Source organism: Natator depressus, chromosome 5, assembly GCF_965152275.1.
Source record: "Natator depressus isolate rNatDep1 chromosome 5, rNatDep2.hap1, whole genome shotgun sequence".
Classification (NCBI taxonomy): Eukaryota; Metazoa; Chordata; order Testudines; family Cheloniidae; genus Natator; species Natator depressus.
Genome location: NC_134238.1, coordinates 55,059,720 through 55,080,255, shown reverse-complemented (window position 1 = coordinate 55,080,255; position 20,536 = coordinate 55,059,720). Strand labels below are relative to the sequence as shown.

At 43.0% G+C, this 20,536-nt stretch overlaps 1 protein-coding gene across 3 annotated transcripts; it reads left to right on the top strand.

The window, feature by feature from the left end:
* Positions 1-802: 802 nt before the first annotated feature.
* CCNH (cyclin H) lies at positions 803-20,334 on the top strand. 3 transcript variants are annotated; one of them, XM_074953998.1, is made up of 10 exons: positions 803-1,055; positions 1,441-1,563; positions 4,659-4,732; positions 5,030-5,240; positions 6,198-6,361; positions 9,072-9,142; positions 11,507-11,618; positions 12,301-12,361; positions 16,971-17,047; positions 20,149-20,302. In XM_074953998.1, exons 1-9 carry the CDS (start codon positions 939-941, stop codon positions 17,022-17,024), a joined length of 987 nt encoding a protein of 328 aa, XP_074810099.1. In that variant the 5' UTR covers positions 803-938; the 3' UTR covers positions 17,025-17,047; positions 20,149-20,302. The 3 variants fall into 3 exon arrangements, with proteins under 3 accessions (XP_074810099.1, XP_074810100.1, XP_074810097.1); XM_074953996.1 differs by lacking the exon at positions 20,149-20,302 and adding an exon at positions 18,931-19,129 and having other exon boundaries at positions 844-1,055; XM_074953999.1 differs by lacking the exon at positions 16,971-17,047 and having other exon boundaries at positions 804-1,055; positions 20,149-20,334.
* Positions 20,335-20,536: the final 202 nt, after the last annotated feature.

Genomic DNA, 20,536 nt, shown 5'->3' with positions numbered 1-20,536 from the left:
TATCTTTGTTGCTATTCCCAAATAAACTGGTTGTGTTTTCTAAGAGCTTTGTTTCTCTCCTCTTCTTTCCCTGCATACACACATACATAGGTGGGAGTGGATTGGATAGACACTTCACAAGTGACAGACCCTGGGTGCTTGTGAAAAAGACCTATCTACTGTAACTGAGGGTATCTCTACTGTTCCCCCTTTCTCCCTTTTATTTCACCACCTCTCTTATCCCCGTTACAGCACCACTCTGCACCCCAACCTCCAGCTCTGAACACCCCCCCAAACTCCTGTTTGGGTCATGAAGACAGGGAGAGGGTGCCACACCAAGAGCGGCTCTGACTGCAGGGCCTTATAAGGGCTTGGCTACACTTACATTTTATAGCACTCTAACTTGCTGGCTCAGGGGTGTGAAAAATCACCCCCCTGAGCACAGCAAGTCAGAGCGCTTTAAAGCGCTAGTGTGGACAGGCTCCCAGCGCTGGCAGCCGCGCTCGGAGCTAATCCCCTAATGGAGGTGGATTGCTCGCGCGCGACCACACTCGCACTTCAAAGCCAGACTGTGTTTACCTTTACCTCTAAACTGTAGAGACTACAACTCCCAGCATGCAGTGTTCGCTCACTGCCGGCTGGGAGGGGCCGCTTGCCTCCGGTTAGAGCACGGAACGCTGGGAACTACCACTAGCTATGTCGCTGCACCTCCCGGGAATTGTAGTTTTCCTGGGGCCGCAGTGCAAGCTGGGACTGCAGAGTTTGGTGGGAGAAGACTTCACCCAACCACAGTACACGCTGGGACATGTCGGATTTGGGTTACGCGCTAGGGGCGGGGCTTGGCTTGAAAGAGTGGCCCTGGAGCGTCTGTTGGGGTTAGTGGCGTGCGCGCTCTCGGGCAGCTGGGCACGCGCTCCGGGTGCCGGTTGGCGAGCGGTGGTCGGCTGGCCGCGGCCGGGATGTACCACAGCAGCACGCAGAGGCGGCACTGGACCTTCCGCAGTGAGGAGGACCTGGGCCGCTGCCGAGCCGACGCCAACCGCCAGTTCCGCTGCAAAGCGGTGGCCTGCGGAAAGGTACCGACGGCCCCGCCGCGTCCCTGCACAGCCAGAGCCAGCATCCGGGCTCGGGATGGGGGCGTCGTCGTCCGGGGGCGGAGGGGTCGGTCCCGGGGGACACTGTCGCAGGGGAGCCGGGCGCGGGGGAGCCCTGTGGCTGCAGCTGTCGGCGAGTCCCGAGTGCTCGGCGCGGCTCACCCCAGGCTGCGAAGGGGGCAGGGTGCGGGCAACAGCTGCGCCAAGCAGCGGGTCTGGGTGAGGCCTGGGAGTGTCCCCTGGATCCCGCCGCCCCTCCTGCGGCGGCCCCGGTGGAGGCGGCAGTCTCTGCTGCTGCGGGCGGCGCCCGGAGCAGAGCAGCGGCAGGGTCCCGGCCCGCGGTGAAGCTGCCCGTGTTCTCCCGCAGGCTCGGCAGAGCGACTCGCTGCTTCTGGAGCCCCGGGAGGAGCTGACAATCTGTAAATATTATGAGAAGAAACTGCTGGATTTCTGCTCCGTGTTCAAACCTGCCATGCCCAGATCCGTGGTGGTGAGTTGTGTACAGTTGATCGGTCTGCCGAACAGAAACGTAGGGACGCAGCCTTTCCTTTGCAAACCGCCCCTCTCTTGAGAGACCCACATCTCCAGCACCATGGGGAGGGGCACTTGGCCCATCTTTCCACAGGTTCGGTTTGTGGGGAATAAAAGGACTTGATCCTTGCAGCCACCAAAGGAGGAGGAGGCGGAGTGCCCGTGGGGCCCTTGGCACTTCCCTCATTGGTTTATTTTAGGTGTGTGTATTGCAAGATTTTTTCGTTTGTTCCAACTCTGGGAGGGTTTTTTCCTTGTTGAGGGTCTGACTTGATTGGCATCATGGATACAGGTATTAGAAAGACTAATCCAGAATCAATGTGCATTTTTGTTCTTGTGTGTGGTTTTTTTTGCTTTTTATTGGGAGTTGGTTTGGGCCAGAAGAGTGTCTGGCAGGTTTTTAATCTGCTCTTGCTCAGTTTGACCATCTCCTGGGGAAAAAGTGCTCTTGCTAGTAGAGAGGGAAAGTTACACCTTCCTGAACCAGTTTTAATGAATCTAGCTCTAGGGCACCTGTTATAGTCCTAGATTATTGCATATAAAGAGCTAGGTTTTCTCCTACAAAACCAAAATTTGATGATAGAAATGAATTCAAGACTGAAAGAAAAAACTCTAAATCTGAATTTCAGTCTAATTCTGGGCTTGACACACTTTATTATGTCACATACTTGTGCTAAATGCAATAAAGGTAAACCCCTGTAGGGTTTATTCTAGAAATCTAGTAGCTTTTTTTTTTTTTAAAGCATATCCTCTCTCACATCCAGGGCACTGCTTCTCAAACTATAGCTTGAAGCTTTTCATGATTCATAGATGAAATATTCTGAAACTAAACAGTGGGGGATAGAGATTTTAGGGCAGGGGTGGGCAAACTTTTTGGCCCCAGGGCCATATCGGGTACAGAAATTGTATGGAGGGCCGGATAGGGAAGGCTGGGGGAGGCGTGGCCTGGCCCCTGCCCCCTATCCAGCCCCACCAGAACCTCCACCCCAATCCAACTCCCCACCCTTGACTGCCCCCTGGGACTCCCGCATCCTATCCAAACACCCCTGCTCTCTGCCCCCTGACTATTTCCCCCCCCCCCCCCGGGGGGGGTGGGGAGTGTTTCAAACTAAGATACTTTGACTTCAGCTACACGAATAGCGTAGCTGAAATTGCGTATCTTAGTTCGACTTACCTGGCCGTCCTCACAGCGGCGAGTCGACCGTGGCTCCCCTGTGGACTCCGCTTACTCCTCCCCGATAGGTCGATCACTGTCCGGTGGGTAGTGAAGATGTGGCTTTGGTTTAGAATTAATGATGTTGTGTTTTCTAGAATGACTGCTGTCCACCTGCCTGAATTTGGAGAAATCTGAACTCTTGCAAATTAACATTGTAGCTAAACATCTAAAGAAACACTGAATAGCAATAGACACATGATGGAGTAAATAGGAAAAAAATACTGGATTGCATGTCAATGTGTTTTATCAAGATGCGGATGTGAAATGATAGAAAGGACTAATGGTCCAATGGTTAAGGCAGTATCTTGAGCTTTGGGAGATCTGGGTTCAGTTCACTGTTATTCCACAGACTTCCTTTGTGACCCTGGGCAAGTCACTCAGGTCTAGATCCACAAGGAGATTTAGGCACCTAAGTCCAAAATTAGAGGCTTCTGACATTCACAAAACTCCTGTTCAGCTGCTTCCTAATCCTTTAGGTGTCTAATGATCCAAGATGCCAAAGTTTCTGTCAGTATACATGTGCAGAACTGTTGTGATGCACTGATCAGCTTTCTACCTTAAGCTTGCTCCCAGTTCTGATGAGATTCTTAAACTAGGTGTTTCTCTGATTCCTAGGTTTACCTGTTTGGCCCAATTTTCTCAGAGCAGGCCTAATCTGCACAAAAGAGCAAAGGTCAAGACTTTTAGGGGTGGGTGTATGTATGTATGTCCGAATAGCCAAGCGGTTATAGCACTCCCCCAGGATGTTGGAGATTTGCCTGATTTGTAGTAGGACCTTGAACCTAGGTCTTCTGCATTCCAGATGAGTGTCCTAACCACTAAGTTTTTTTAGGTCTTCTGGGATAAGCTTCTCTTAACTTCTCCTGTAGAAGTTGTTCCACTCTGTATAAATGACTTATTTTTTAGACTAGGGACTTGAACCCAGCTCTCCCACATCATATCGGAGTGGCCTAACCACCAGTTGCATGTTTTAGTTTTTTTTTTCTTCTCTGATCCAAGTAATATTTATTTATACCAAGTGGAACAGCTTCAACAGGAGAGCTTACTCCAGTCTAGCAAATAGCCTGGTGGTTAGGGCACTTACTTGTGAGGTGGAAGACCTGGGTTCAAATCCCTGTTCAAAACAGGCATTCCGTGAGGCTATTGACTACAATGGATGGGGGCCCACTGTATGTGAGGTTGTCTTTTGTGAGAGAGTGTTCACCTGGCTTAAGAGCCTAAATCCAAGGGAGGGTTCATGGCTATAAATCTTGAGCTGAGATAGGTGCCCCCTTCAGTCTAGAGTTGGGTGCCTATGTCCCTTTGAAGGGTGGGACTTAGCTTCTGCCCTTTGCCTCTGTATTTTCCACTGACTAGCTTAGATCGCTCACTACTCAGCTTGCTGGCTTGTAAGGATTCGTTTCTTAGGTGCCTAACTCTCCCAGGCATTTTATGGGGAGCCTAGGCACCTTATTCAGGGCTGAGGATTCCACTGTCCAGTAGATTGTTTATCAGTTAAGTAGTTCCATTCCCTTAGGTCCTTTTGTGGAATCTAGCTCTCTGTGCCTCAGTTCCATGTGTGTACTTATACACCCTATTTATTTTTGTGTGGGCAGGGTGCAAGGTGTAACAATGCCTTGCAGGATTATTCAGGATAAATATGTTAAAGGTGGTGAGGTGCTGATTTTATGGTGAATGGGGATGGGGGCAGATAAGTAACTTAGATAGACTTGCCCCAATGGAGTGTTGAAATGTGCCTTGTGTCTTTTTAAATGTGTACATTCTGTGTGTTGAACATTACCTATGTGCGGTTTGTGCTGTTTTGCTCAAGTGGGCCTTACTGACTCTTTTATATTTAGGGAACAGCGACTATGTACTTCAAACGTTTTTACCTCAATAACTCAGTGATGGAGTATCACCCTCGAATAATAATGTGAGTAATTGGGACGCTTTGAATTTTACTTTTAATGTTTGTCAATATTGTCATATCAAGTAACTTATGAAAGCTCAAACATGTGAGAGTCAGGACTTTTACCTGTTTTATATAAAACAAGAACCTGAATAATGAATTTTCATCACTTTCCTTTTGGGAATAAGTTATTGTATTCTTCAAAACACTTCTTGTTTTCAAAAAGGGGAAATACAGACTCTCTGAACCAGAAAGTCTGTATGATAACAGCATGATGCATGCTACAGAACTAAATTATGTTTATTATGTTTCTTTTCCAAGGTTAACATGTGCATTCTTGGCATGTAAAGTAGATGAATTTAATGTGTCCAGTCCACAGTTTGTTGGTAACCTTCGAGAGAACCCTCCAGGTCAGGAGAAGGCTCTTGAACAGATTTTGGAATTTGAATTACTACTTATTCAGCAGCTGAACTTCCATCTTATAGTGCACAACCCTTATAGACCATTTGAGGGATTTTTAATTGATTTGAAGGTAATAATTTAATTACTGTCTTTCTCCTCGCTGTACTACTAAAAACCAAGTTAGGTACTTATTAATAGTCTTTAAAATAAATAGACTTGCTAACTTCATTTTATAATATGGTAGTGGGGATTGGCTGGGGCCCCATTTTGTAGTGGATCAAATTTGCGGAGGTTATATGGCTGCTAGTATTTTTGGAGGAAAAACTTGGTCAAATGTGAGACTTTTGAATTGAAGGACCATAGTATTACTGTCCATTTTTTAAAATAAGTTAGAACAGCGATTCTCAAACTGTGGGTCGTGACCCCATTTTAAGGGGGTCGCCAAGGCTGGCATTAGACTTGCTGGGGCCCGAAGCCCCACTGCCCAGTGTCGGGTCCGAAGCCCAAGGGCTTCAGCCCTGAGTAGCAGGGCTCAGGTTACAGGTCCTCCTTCCCGGGGCAGTGGGGCTTTGGGCTCGGGGCAGCGGGCTTGGGCAGGCTCAGGCCTTTTGTTGTCAGAAGGGGGTCATGGTGCAGTGAAGTCTGAGAACCTCTGAGTCAAAATATGCTAGAATGGGGCGGGAGGGGAAGCTCTGTATGACGCTTCTGGTTAACAGATCAGTCTTCATATTAAAATATTCAGCATACAATAACTTAGCATGTGTGGGGGAAATCTCATGCGTCATACACCGAACTTGCATTCATCTTTTGTCATTCTCTAATGTAAAATGTGTCCTAGAAAGTCTTGGATTTATACTGTAATAAGTGGGAACACATCTGAATTGAAACATCTCTGCTTTTATATGTGGTCACTAAACATTTCAGGGTAGCTTTTAGAATAAGATACTCTCTTAGACTTTGTTTTTCAAAATGTCCTTTTGATTCATATATCAAACGTTCATACAGAAGAATAGGAACAATTTTACATGGTCATGTATCAATTAGATTAAAATACAGCAGAAGTAATGCCTGAATATTTATTTTCTAGACTCGTTATCCATTGCTGGAGAATCCTGAGGTCTTGAGGAAAACAGCTGATGACTTTCTCAATCGAGTAGCTCTGACAGATGCCTACCTTCTATTTACACCTTCACAAATAGCTCTCACTGCCATCTTATCTAGTGCTTCCAGGGCAGGAATTAATATGGAAAAGTAGGTTTTTTGCACAGGTCTGGCTTAAATGACTAATTTTGCTGCTTGGATTAATTTGTTTGTTTGTTCCAGGTGCTAGATATCTTTATACAGATGTATACCTATGTATTTGACTCATAGGGAATAGATAGTCTCTGAAACAAGGCACTTAACTGGCTCTTTCAAATGGTAAAGTATCACTATTTATTTTTTTTTCTTTTGTTGTTGGAAACAGGATGTTCCACTAGATAAGAAATAGGTGTTTGGTTTTTAATATTCCCTGAATCTTTGCTACGTCCAACTGTATCTCATATGGCCCAGTTAAAGCACTACAGACTTTCAGCCTGATCCTGAAGGGTCTGAGCATTCTTGATTCTCATTGGCTTTGGTGAGAACCAAAGGTTCTCTTAGCCAGCAGTAGCTAAAACTTACAAGAGCTCTAACCATTGCCTCTGGGTAGTATTTCTGCTCTATGTACATGGAAACAGACTAGAGAAGTCTACGGGTATGTCCACACTGCAGTAAGACAGCTGCAGTTGGCTTTGTCAGTTGCATGGCTACAAAATTGCTGTCTAGGTGCTTGGTCTAGAGCCTGGGCTCTGGGACTGAAATTTTAGAGCCCTGTGAGCCAGAGTTAGCTGATATGGGCCAGCTGCGGGTATTTTATTACACTGTAGACATACCTTAAGTCCTTTAAAATCTTTAAAGTACTGGCATTGTTTTGCTGATCAATTGTCAATTAAATTGACAGTGGCAGTCCAGTTGGCAGAATGCCCCATTGTTGATTTCCATGGTGTGTGTCAACTGAGAGTTAAAAGGGGGAGTTCCCAAACATTACATATAAACTTAAAGATTCAGCAAGTTTTGAAACTTCAGGGGGTAAACTTTAATGGAGGAAAAGAGGGAGATTAAAACATCTCTTAAACCAGGTACTTCTAGATATTCTAAAAAAAATTGGCTACACTGGATACTTGTACTAATTGTGTGGCAATTTTCTGTCTTATGCCTCACAGTGCCCTTGAGTATGGGGTTATGTCATAGCCTCATACCTTGAATGTGACTACATTACTGTAATAGCTGCAGGTCAGGACCACTGTAGCTCAGAGTGCAGAATGGCTTTCACTATAACCCCGTCTTTGATCACTCATAACTTCCAGAAATTTCACTCTTTGGACTGCCCATGTTTGAATGTTGTCTTAAAGTGAATCTCTTGTTTTAAGTTTGAACAAAAAGCAGTTTGAGTAAGAGGAGAATGATATGGGAGGGGACAAGTAATGTGATCCTAGGTATGTTTTTTTTAATACAAACCGATGTGTTTTCTCAGGAAGCACAAAAATGTTTGAATGTTTCCATTTGATAGGCGTGATATATCCCAGTTTCATGGCCTACAGTAATATTGCGCAGAGCTAGGAGGTCCTGAATTCTATTGCAATGCCTCTTCCATTGCCTGGCCTTGATTCTCTGCATGTCACCAGATCACTGTTGTGGTAGAGCTATAACTTACCCTCTACACCAGTGTTTAATTAGAAGATTGCTTCAAATCTCAATTTAGTTATACCACCTGTAGAATGGGGTTATAATGCCTACCCACCATTCCTGCAGATGCGGTCTTAATGTAATTGTAAAATATTATTGTAGTCCAATAGCACTGGAACTGCTGTAAGTCTTCCCTCTCTACACTAGATTGTTTCCTGCTTCATTGGTAAATTCCCAAAATATAGTTTTTACCTGAATTTTAAGCTAGTTCAAACTGTTTAAATTCACCTTGTGAGTCCTTTGTTTACATACTGTTTATTTACAAGTGCTGTAACTTCTGTCCAAAGTCCGTTTTAAGAGAAACAAATTGTAGGTTAGAAACTAAATACCAAAGAGTAATATCCGGAGTATTGGTAATATGAATGGTACTCACGTGGATTGCAGTTTCAGGACAACTGATCTATCCCTTTACTTTCATGTATTTTAGAGCCTATCTCTATTTTTGCAGTGTTTTGTTGGACGTTGGAGCAAGATAGAGGGTATACTAAAGCATAAACTGTCATTTGATCTGGGACAAAAATGTTGCTCTAAAGTGAGAAAACCCCAAGGGTCATAGTTCATGTGGTGTTCATTCTGAGCTATTTTATAACTTGCCAAACATAAGCGGATTAAGTTTCAGAGTCCTACATTAACACTGGAACGATATTATTTGCCATCTGCCAATAATACCATTGTGATTGGCAAGTAGAAATGTGTCTATATAAACACTACACTTCAAGAATGGATAGCTAGATAAACTGAATGTTTCTCTTTGTGATCAGTAATGAAATAGTGACTTTAAGAAAACAAACGAATCATCAACATAGACTTGTGTCAGTACCCCAGTGAGATGAAAGGACGTGCCTCAGAGCTACCTGTCTACAGATTTGGGAAGATTTAGTTTACTTATGAGTTTATTTTGCTACATTAAAGGTCATGTTTTTTTTTTTTTTTTTTTAGTAGCAGTTCAATTTTTAAACCCATCTGCCTGTCTCTTAATGGTGTTAGATTTAGCTATTTATGCAAGGGGGAAAAAATATTCTACTATAGAAAACAAGTTTGTTCAGTCATGTTGCTAACATCATAAAGCTCTAACAGTCAAACTTGACACTTTGTCATTTACATTAATAACAATGGTGCAGTTATGAAGAATGTGTTGAATTAATCATTTATTGTAGTAACTCTAGAATTCCACATTTTTCTTACTTTTTTGTAGCTATTTATCAGAATGTCTTCTGTTGAAAGAAAACAAAACATCTCTGTCCCAGTTACTAGATGGAATGAAATGTAAGTAAACATTATGCTGAGAAGTATGCATTTTTTCCCCAAACTAAATATTTAAGAGGTGGCTTTGGAGCAGGTTTGTTTACTATGGACAAGCTTATGTAGCTGTGTTTCTTCAGACACACACTACCCCAGACACACAGTATACCAATCTTCCTCACTTCAAAATTGTTGCAAGCTTAATAGAAAAAAGGGTCACAAAATGAACTAGTTAGCAGCAAAAAAAAAAAAAAAATTGAAACCTAGTTTTCTATACAAAAATATGAAATTAAAATAAGAGTCTGATGATGCACTGAGCCTCAGTATTTTTATCTGTAACAAGGTCTTGGGGATTGACCCCACACTTGAAAAGTGAGAGAATTACTTTTGATATCTGCTGTTGTTGCTACTTCTGAATTTGGGTGAAATATTTTCTTAGTTGCTGTTAACTTGGAAGAAATGCAAGCAATTTGCTTTTACCCACTTTTCAAGTTTGCAGAAACCTGCGGATTACTGCTTGTGCCACTAGAGGGTACATTTTCTAAGCTAAATAACTTTTAAAAATTTAATAGTGACCTGTAAAGGTTTAGTCTTTTAAGACTCTTCTTGTTTCCTTTTATTAACCGCTTTGTGATATATAAAGAAGGCTTGAAAGGGGGATTAAGCATTTTTTCTGTTTCTTTTACTTAGAAACATCCATGTCAAGTCCAGTTTTGCTAGAGAACGCATTGCGTGCCTTGATGCATATTGTTAGCTGTCATACCTTAATGGAAAGGGTGTTTGTGTGTTGAATCCTTAACAAAGACTTTTTCTCCGAAATGTTAGTCATTGAAGTTAAATGTTAAAAACAGTCAAGATTTCAGTGATTAAAAAGTCCTTCACCTCTCAGTTGCTGAACTTTCAATTTCTTGGCCCTTGTGAGACTGTTATTTCACAAGTGTCTTCCAGGCTAGATATTTCTAATGTAAAAAAAATGTGAATGAACCTCTCCTTTCCCTCCCCTTTTGTGTGTGTAAACACTCCAGCCATCATATATTTTCGTGGGAAACTTGCCCTCAGGCTAGGACACACACAAAATAAGTAAATCGTATTTAAAAAAAGCAAACATACCAGTGGTACGGCAATCTGGTAATGGTAAAAATAAGTCCCTGTTTGTTCTCTTATGCTTGCTGAAAGATGATAAGTTTAGTGTATTTTAACAGGATTGAGACTGATCTTTATTTTTAACTTACTTGTTGCTTTCCACATTATACATTATCAACATTTCCATACACTTGCTAGTACAGTAATGCTCGCTCTGCATTATCACTTAGCCTTGAGGAAATCCAGAATCATGATGCCAACTAGTTTCAGTGTAGTTCTTTGCTCTGAGCTTACACTGTATCTTGACACTACTTAGAATAAATCCTCTGACATAAAGTGACAGTTAAGACTCTTATACATGTAATCTTGGGTCTTCTAAAATTTAAGAATATTTTGTGGTTTTTCTAAGCTGAGATTTTGTTTATGAAGCCATTTGAAAGAAGTCTTCCTCTTTTCTTTTTTCAAGTACCTAATATTTGCTTTGACAGATAAAAGGATTTTATCTGGTAAGCGTTTGATCTAATTAAAATGGTCTGTAGTGTGGTGCATGTACTATTGCAGCTTCTTGATACCTGTTGAAAAGCTAGCTTTGATACCTTCATTAGATTATGAAGGCAAGAGGAGATGGCCCTGTTGAAGGGGTCTTCAAATTGTGCCACCAAATTCTTTATAAACTGTTCTGATTTGACTAGATCTTTCCAAAATCAAACTGTGGTTTGAATCATTATCTTATGCTTAGTACACTGAAGAGTCTACTCCAGGGATCTCAAACTCAAATCACCATGAGGGCCACATGAGGACTAGTACATTGGCCCGAGGGCCACATCACTGACACCTTTTCATACAAAGATACAAAAGCCCCACCCCTTCCAACCCCTTCCCCAAAGTCCCCGCTCCTGCCCCCCTTCTTCTCCGCCTCCTCCCCTGAGCACACAGCTCCCGCTCCTCCCTCCTGGAAAGCGCTAAGCGCTGCCACACAGCAGTTTGGCAGCAGGAAGTGCCTGGAGGTAGGCAGAGGAGCAGGGACGTGGTGCACTGGGCAGGGGTGTGTGTAACCTTGGCAACCAGGAAATAACTCCCGGGGGGGAGCTTGGCAGGCCGCAGCAAATAACTTCGCAGGTCATGTGTTTGAAACCCCCTGGTCTAGTCTGTTGGACTAAATCAGGGCTGTGAGGCAGGGGCTCTTGAGTTCTAAGCTTGGCTATGCCACTGACTCTTGAGATAATTCTCACAACATTCTTGTTAGTTAATTAACTTATTGCAACTAATTCATTACTTTGAAAAATTGTGGTGTTATCTCTATAGGCATGAAAAATCTCATAAAGAAGTATGAACCACCACGGCCTGAGGAGGTTGCTGCTCTAAAGCAGAAGTTAGAGAAATGTCACAGCTCAGAACTTGCTCTTAATGCAAACTTGTAAGTAGAAATTTGGAGCATTAAGGAGTTTTGACTTTTCTACTTTCATACACTGCCAGTTGGAACTGTCACTTTCTGCAGTGATATGTTAGCTTTTATAAAACGTTAATTTTCCTTGCACTGTATAATATATTCAGATGACAATTGGTTTAATTTATTAGACTGAATATTGTACTTGTTTGTAAAATAAAATGTTTAATGTAAAAACAATATCACTAACAGTCCCTAAAGTAGGGGCTTGGACTCCAGGGTTCATTCTCCGCTCTGGCCACTGACTTATCATGGGACCTGAAGCAAATTACCTCTGTGTGCCGTTTAACCTATCTAAAAAATGGTTATTAACACTTGCGTAATAGGGGGTAGCTAACAATGTTTATCAAGGGCTTAGAGATCCTTTTAATCAAATTTGTGTAAAATATATGCCTTTTCTTGAGTCTTTGTGCAGATTGTAAAACTACACTATTCCATGTAAGATCTAATACTTTGCTTTTAGGTAGCAAAGTGAAGTGGCGAGAAACTTCCAGCATTAGTGAAAGTCTAACTGCATTTTTGTATTCAAGAAATATGTGAAACAGAGATCCAACTTAAAAATGCCAAGGATAAGGAAGAAAAAGAAGCTAGTATTGGAGTTGAACTTTTTCTCAAATGTTTAAACATCTTGTATTTTTCTTTGGGGAGCTAGAAAGAAGAGGAAGGGCTATGAAGATGATGAATATATTACAAAGAAATCTAAAATGGATGAGGTTAGTAGACATGTTGCAGAAGCACTGTTCATATTTTCTCTAATCACTAACAAGAATGGTAGTTTGTTAATACTGTTAAAACATGTTCTGGAAACTTTCAGGTAGTGAACATTTCACAAACCAAGCAGTTCAAAAATGGCTATATAGTGTCTGGATGTTTTACAGTAACACTAAAAACATGCCTCCTAATTTCTTATACATTCTAGCTTATTTCCATCACAACTTATAGAAAGGGTTTGTGGCCAGGACAAATCTCTGGGACGTAAGTTAAAGTGGTAGTCAGTCTGAGAGGGGCTTGACATGGCTTTGTTGGCCAAACGGAGTTGATGTACTGCTCTTCAACATCTCTCTCCCTTCAGTGGAATATGTTACCCCTTGTTTTTTGCTAGCCTGTACCCTGAGGAGTTAGACCAGGAGTGGGCAAACTTTTTGACCCTTGGGCCACATCGGGGTTGCGAAATAGTATGGAGGGCCGGGTAGGGAAGGCTGTGCCTCCCCAAACAGCTTGGTCCCTGCCCCCTATCCGCCCCCTCCCATTCCCACCTCAACTGCCCCCCTCGGAACCCCGGACCCATCCAGCCCCAACTGCTCCTTGTCCCCTGACCGCCCTCCTTCTCCCCCCCCCCCCCCCAAGGACCCTACTCCCTGTTCAACCCCCCCTTGTCTCCTGACTGCCCCCTGCCCCTTTACCATGCCACTCAGAGCAGCAGGACTGGCTTATTGGAAAGCCTGGGAGGTGGGCGGGCGCAAGCTGTGCTGCCTGTGCAGTGGTGTGGCTGCAGGGGAGGGGTGACAGCAGGGGAGGGGCAGGGGCTAACCTCCCTGGCTGGGAGCTCAGGGGCTGGGCAGGATGGTCCTGTGGGCCACATGTGGCCCGTGGGCCGTAGTGTGCCCACCTCTGAGTTAGACCAAGCTCTGGCAAGAATTCTGGTTTGGTAAAATTTTAATTTTATTTCTTTGGATGTCTGTCTCCATAAATTTAACTGAACAATGCAATAGGAAGAACTACTTTATTCATATATACAGTTTGAATAGGATGGATACAGCTTCACTGTTCAGTAGTTTGTGACAAGCCAAGTACTGTCTTTTTGCTCTTAGGAAATCAGCTAATTTTCAGATTTGATGGTATCTGGAAACTAGCTTATGAAAATTTAGAATGAAGCAGTGGAGAAGCAGACTGAAACTGGACTGACTTCACCTAGAAGCTGTACCATACTTTTTTTTTCTGGTCAGTATTGCTGACATTTTCTAGTTGTCAGCTCCCATCTTGGGAAGAGGTAACAGGAATTCAGTCCAGAAAGTGGGTAGCAAATTGTGTTGAATGTATGAAGTTCTAGTGGCTTGGAGTGCAGAAGGAAAACAAGGACATATTAAAGGCTAGCTTGTACTACCCTCATCTTGCAATTTTTTTTTGTAAATTTGGAGTGAGGTAGGGATTTCGGTTTGTTATGGTAGCACTAAGGAACTACCATATGGGAAGTAATAGCAGAATGGAGGTAATTGTTTGTTACAAGTGGGAGTTGTGGCTTCTTAGAATATATTCAGGGTAAGACCTTGGGAGTATGTAAGCCCTGTTGGCCACTTTGGATAATGCTGCTGCATGCTAACAGATGGGGAAATCACAGCTCTTACTGGATTCTTGTAAGATTAAAGGTCAGAAGGTGGAGTGTACTCTGCTTCCACAGCAGTGAAAGGCTTAATTGGCTAGATTAAGTGGAATTTAAGAAGTCTGTCATGGTTGAGAATTTAAAGCCTGTTGGGTAATGTTGACAGGCAAGGTTGTGCCCTATAACTAAAATACAGGCCCTCTGATGATGTCTGCACGTGAACTGCTGTAGGAGTTCAAATGTAGACACTTGCTACAGTGATGGGAGAGGGTTCTCCCATTGCTGTAGTTAATCCCCCTCCCTGAAAAATTCTTCCATTGACCTAGTGCTGTCTATGCCAGGAGTTGTGTGGATTTAAGGGGCGTAGATCTTTTTTTTGTTTGTCTGTTTGTGTTTTTACACTCCTGAGCGCTGTAGCTGGGTCTACCTAAACTTTTAGTGTAGACCTGGCCTCTGTTTCATATAGTTATTGACTTATAATGGAAGTTAAGGTGTCTTACCATATTTCATAAACTTGAGCGGTCACTGGTTGTGTATTAATTTGAGAATTGCTGAAATTAGCCCATGATTTTCAGAAGTGAATGATATTTAGTGACCTAGCAAGACACCTTAGAGGGGCCTGGCTCTTGCTGAGCACCCACCCCTTTTAAGGCAAGCTGTCTCTAGTGGGGCTTCCAAAATTGCTACACACTCCTGATGATCTTGGCCTTAATTTTCTAACAATATTCCTACACTAAAAACTGCAAAAATTGGTATCTTTTTAAAAGGAGCCATTCCATAATGTTACACTTGTTCAAAACTTGTTTTATGGAACAAAGGCTCTTGATAAAATTAAGCTTTGGTGTCTTGTCTGTTTTTCATATGTGAAATTTTCTTGAAGAAACGATGAGACAAATTGCTAAAAATAAATCTACAGCACTCTCTTGCTCTGTACCTCAGTTTAAAATCACATCTTCAAGAAAACAGAGGCAATTACTAGCAGAGAGAAATCACATTGATTCTTTTTTCTGAACCATTTAAGCTTAGGTGCTAGTTACAGCATAGCAATGATGGTAGACCTTTAAATAAGAGATCTGCGTCATGATTTCAGAAATCACCTGCTTTTCTACTGCAGTGGGTCAGGTTTACTTTGTTGTTTTTTGTTTAAATCATAATGTACTCTAGAATACTGATAACCACCAAGCCTTCAGGTCTAGGGAGGTGGTGCTTTGAGTTATTGTCCATGTATTCCACTACTGGTGTGAATGTGCCTCAGGCATGTGGACAGATTTTATTTATTTTTTGGCCAGCAGTGTCTGTTGGGGCAATGCCTCCATGCTGGATGACCCACTTCTAAAAAGGCAAAGAGGTGCTAGCAAGTTCTTTTCAGATGGATTTAAATATCTTTACATGCACCAGTTCCTGAATCGCTGGTAGTGGTTGCAGTGCATGAAAGGTCCAGGCAGCAGGGACCCCAAAAATAACTTGCAAGAGACATTTTTGAAAAAAATTAGATTTGAGAAGAAAAATTACTCGTGTATGTACTGTGCATTGTAAATTACTAGGTGCTTCTGTCAAAATAATTGGGATGCAGTGTTGTAATTTATTGGGAAAACCCCCTCAACACAAGGATGAAGTGAAGTCCATTGTATCTGAGGGGCAGTTGGTAGTTTGTACGTCGTTGCAGGTGCCATTATATGTGTTGGACACTGCAGGCCCTTCAATGGCCTCTTCCATTGCTATGAACAGGGATTCATGGTTACAGTCTCTAGGAATCCTTAAGGAAGTCCAGACTATTGGGGACCTCCTATTTGAAAGTTGTGACCTCTCTTTAATGCAAGAACTGATGAAGCCCTGCACTCTTTGAAAGATTCAAGAGCCACTCTCCATTCCTTAGTTTACATGCCAGTCTTTAGGAGAAAGCAAGCTAGGTCACAATACTACTTCAGACAAAAGACACGTTGTTGTTCGTCCACAGAGATCATAGGAGCTGCAGAGAAAGAAGCAGAGGTTCAAATGCAGAAAACCCTCTGCTGCCTCCTCATCTACTGCACAACCTCAAGGCATCAAGTTTGACTTGCTGACTGCCATACGGAGTTTCTGGAGGATCAGTACCCTTCCTTCAGTTTTTGAGCCCTGGAATCTATTACACTAGTGCTGGGTCTTGGAGATAAGTGTGGGGTGGTGTTCCATTCAATTTTTCCAGTTCCTTCCAACCCTCCACTTTTTCGGATCCCTCTTCAGGGACCCTTCATGAGATTCTGCTAAAGCAAGAAGTGTACTCTCTTCTAAATCTCAGAGCAGTGGAAGAAGTGTCCTTGGAGTTCAGAAGGAAGATGTCTTACTCCCACTTTTCTTCTTATCCTGAAAAAGTAGGGCTAGTATCTAATTAATTAATTCTAGATTTGAGCTGCCTCCACAAGTTCATCCACTGTTTCAAATTCAGGATGGCAACCCCATGCCTCTCTAATCCATTCATTAGATCCAAGACTTGTTTGTAGTTCTTAACTTACAAGATGTAGATTTTCATGTATCAATTCACTTGCCACATAGTCCAAGTGGGAGCATCTCACTACCAGTAGCGTCCTGTCCTTTGGTCTCTCAGCAGCACAAAGTGTATTCAAGTGCTTGGGAGTCATGGCAGCTCGCCTGAGGCAGCAAGGGATCCAGGTATAGCCTTACCCTGATGACTAGCTAATTCTAGGATGATCACTGCAACAGGTGAACAATCCTGTCTTTTCATCTCACTGGGACTCAGGATCAATGAAGTCTAATCATGGTTGCCAACCCAAAGAATAGATTGCACAGGGCCTGTGTTAGATTTACAGATCAGCAAAAGCTTACTGTGAGAGAGGATCCAGACCATAGTGGACCTCACCCACCATTTGTAGGCTCACCTACAGCCATCTTTGAATGTGCCACAGACTCTTGGGTCATGTAGCTTCCTGCACTTGTTATTGCAGAATACCAGACTTCATTTATGTTCCTTGCCAGCCTGTTTGAAATATGTATCTACCCAACAGACATTGCCAAGGCATGAGGATGCAGGTTCCCTGAGAAGAACTCTCCATTGTTAAGTTGGTGGAAGGACCCTTTCCAGGTATGCAAAGGAATACTGTTTTCTCCACTTCTGCATAGCAAGGTGTTGGCAACAGATGCCTCCATGTTAGGATGAGGAGCTCACCTAGAGCACCTACAAAACCAAGGTTTCTGAAATCCCAGAGAGACTCCCCTTCATAAGTATTCTAGAGCTCATAGCTATTCATCTGTGTTCAGCATTTCTTCTTATGTAACATAAACTAACAATCCAGGTGATCATAGACATGCATCAGTGTTTTGTCAATAGACTCAGAGCAAGAAGCTACTCAGGGCTAGAGCTGTTGCACTGATCATCAAAGCAGTAGCTCTCTGTCTGACCAGGCTTGCAGAATATCTGACCTAACAGACCACCACCTCAGCAAGTAATTAGCATACTAGCATGAATGGACTAATTTTATTCTGCAGAATATCTTCTGTAGGTAGTGGATATCAGTCAGTAGACCTGTTCACTATAAATCAGAAAAAAATGCCAAACATTTGGTTCAGTGTGGGGGTGGAAGGGGGTTTGAGCCCGAACTCCCTGTCAGATGCTTTCCTTACCGCATGGACTCTAGGGATAATGGAATCAGCGGATAGTCACCCTCTAACACTGAGTCCAAACAGAACAGTAATAATTATGTTTGGCCCAGGCAGTTCTGGTATGTGCATAAACCGATCATCTTAGCCCCCATAACATTACCTGTTTCACCTGATGTGATTTCAGAATGGAGGTTGCATCCTCCATCTGATAACGTGCATGCTGGCTTCACTACCCTGAAGCAAGCTGTTCAGCTGAAGTTTAGAATATTTTGATGCAGAGCAGAAAAGACTATGCAGCCCAATGGAGGATGAGCTTGGACAGGCCAACAGTACCTGTCTCCCAAAATAGAAGATACTGGGGCTTCTATCCCTAAAGCAGTCACGGGTGTCTATCGGCTCCATAAAGCTATGTTCAGCAGTACTCTTTGCATGTTGTCTTATTCAGGGTTACACCATTCCCCTACTAGATCAGGTCAGCCTAGATGATCAGTGATGTCTTATGGTATTACTAAGGCATCTAGATTTCTCAGGGGCCACATTCATGTTTTTTACCCCCAGTGTGAGTTCTCCCTTCTTCCTAGCACCTTAATATAATTTCAGCTGGGTTAATAGGAGCTCCTTTTGAGCCCTTAGCAATTTGCCATATACTGTCTATGAAAACAGCCTTTTTAGAAGCTATAACATTAGCTCACCTGGCTAGTCCATCATATGTGGTGGTCTACAAAGACACTGATCCTCAGGCCTTAGCAAAAATCTCAATTTCACTTAAATTCGATACTTCATCTGCCACTTTTTTCCACACTGCTCCAACCACAAAGAAGCTAAACTGCACATCCTTGACAGTAGTGAGGTCTTTTTCATATTACCTTGACAGAACAAAACCTTTAGGGGCTCCTTATAGCATTTACAGATAGGGTGAAAGGTCAGGCAATATCCACCCAAAAGACTGACTAAATGGGCATTTAATTGTATTCCATCATGCTCTGAGTTAGCTAGATTAGATCCATCCATGCAATTTAGACCCTGTTCCACCTGGGCTCAGGAATCTTCTGCAGCTTTTCTGAGAGAGTATAACAATTTCAAAACTTGCAGAGCCGCTGCAAGGGGATGGGTGTATGCTTTCACCCAGTGTTACTTGAGGACTCAATATCTGTTGCCTGTTTTATCAGAGCCATCCTTCAATCGTTATTTAATTAGGATTTCTAGCACTCATCTCCTGACTGAGGTTGCTGCTTGCTAGTCACTATAAGTGGAATACATGTGGACAATAACTCACAGAAAGAATGGTTACATACATTTACAGTAATTCTTAAAGGTGTTGTCCACAAGGATTCTACAGCCTGCCTTCCTTCCCTGATTCTACAGTCCTAGATGGAGTCCTGGTCAAGTTGGATTCTGAATTGGCAAAGGAAGAGAGGGAAAGTTGAGTCCTCTGCCCTTTATGTCCTTGGTGAGAGAGAGGATATCCAGGGTACAGGCACAGCCCCAGTGGGCACTGTTGGCCAAAATAATCTGATCTCAGGAGTATGCATACCAAATGTGGACAACACCACCAAAAAAACCAGAATTACTGTGGGGTAAGTGTCCATTCTTCCTTTGCTATGCTTCTAGCTGTAGTACTGTTCACACACTGGTGTACAGAATATGAATACTAACAAAAGTAGCCTCTGTTGGGTGTGTAAAACTGTAGTCTTGACAGTGTAGTTCTACATAGTGACAACTGAGTTGCACCTTTTTCTGAGGTTGTGGGCATAGTTCAGTATCTTAAAAGGATATAAATTACTGGTTTTTTTAACCCCCTTTGTGTTAAAAGTACATTTCCACTTAGTTTTTGTGATGTAACAGTTAATCTAGGCCATCTAGTCATTGCTTTATTTATATTTAGACATTAAATTACTACTCCACATTCTTTAAGAGGTATCACACAACTACTCCTGTAGTATTTGGTGTCTTTATAGTAGAGCATATACAATAAAAGCTTTGGTATCTGGCATGTTGGGGGGGAATGGGAGGTGCCAGGAAGTAAAAAAATTCCGATTAAGAGGGAGGGAGTTTGGGTGCAGGAGGGGGGGCTCGGGGCAGGGGATTGTGGTGCTGGATCTTGGTGGTGAGATGTCCCCGCTGCTCCTGGACAGAGCTGGCTCCACAGCTCCCATTGTCTGGGAACCTCAGCCACTGGGAGCTGTGGAGGCAGGCACAAAGCAGCTTAGGCATGCATCTGCCTAGGAGCAGCAGGGACATTTCACCTGTCGCAGCTCCTGGTGAGTGCTGCCCAGATCCAGCACCCTGCATGCCCTCCCGCACCCAAACTGCCTCTCAGAGCCTGTGCCCTGAACCTGTCATGGCTATTCCTCCACCTAGGAGCAGTAGGAACATGTTGCCACTTCCGGGGAGTCACATGAAGCCAGGTATGGAGCCTGCTGGCCCTGTGCCAACTGGCCTATAAATTGGACTTTCAGTGATCAGAAATAGTGGTTTATAGAGCTTTCCAGTTGGTAAAGTGCTGGATAACACAGCTTTTACTGTACTGTGTATGCTTGTAATAAAGATATTCACCATGATTCTCTTTTCCCATCATTTTAGGAAGAATGGACTGATGATGATCTTGTAGATTCACTAGGATTTTAAAGGAAGATGGCACCTAGCAGAACTTCAGGAACTACTTGTCATCCATCTACTGCATCATGTTGGAGTCTCATTTGTTAGCTGGAGAAAGTTTTTACAACTTGTGGCAGGGTCCCAGTTTGTCATGGGATAGAGATGAACTGCCTCTTTATAATAAATTGATTTGTATTTTATTAAATGTGACTAGTCACATCAACATGATTATATATAATTTACTTGTTTTTGAAAGAGAGAGCATTCTAGAATCAGACATGCACTTTCCTGAAGAGAGAGTTTCATGCCTGACTCTTAATCTTGCTTGAACTTTTAATGCATTAACAATTGATGGTAAGTGGGTGGTAGAGTA

Excerpts from the sequence above, each read along its gene's own strand:
- CCNH (XM_074953998.1), top strand. The coding sequence starts at position 939 with ATGTACCACAGCAGCACGCAGAGGCGGCACTGGACCTTCCGCAGTGAG. Across the intron at positions 9,143-11,506 it reads GTTACTAGATGGAATGAAAT|GCATGAAAAATCTCATAAAG; the intron begins GTAAGTAAACAT and ends TTATCTCTATAG. Across the intron at positions 11,619-12,300 it reads CTTGCTCTTAATGCAAACTT|AAAGAAGAGGAAGGGCTATG; the intron begins GTAAGTAGAAAT and ends TTGGGGAGCTAG.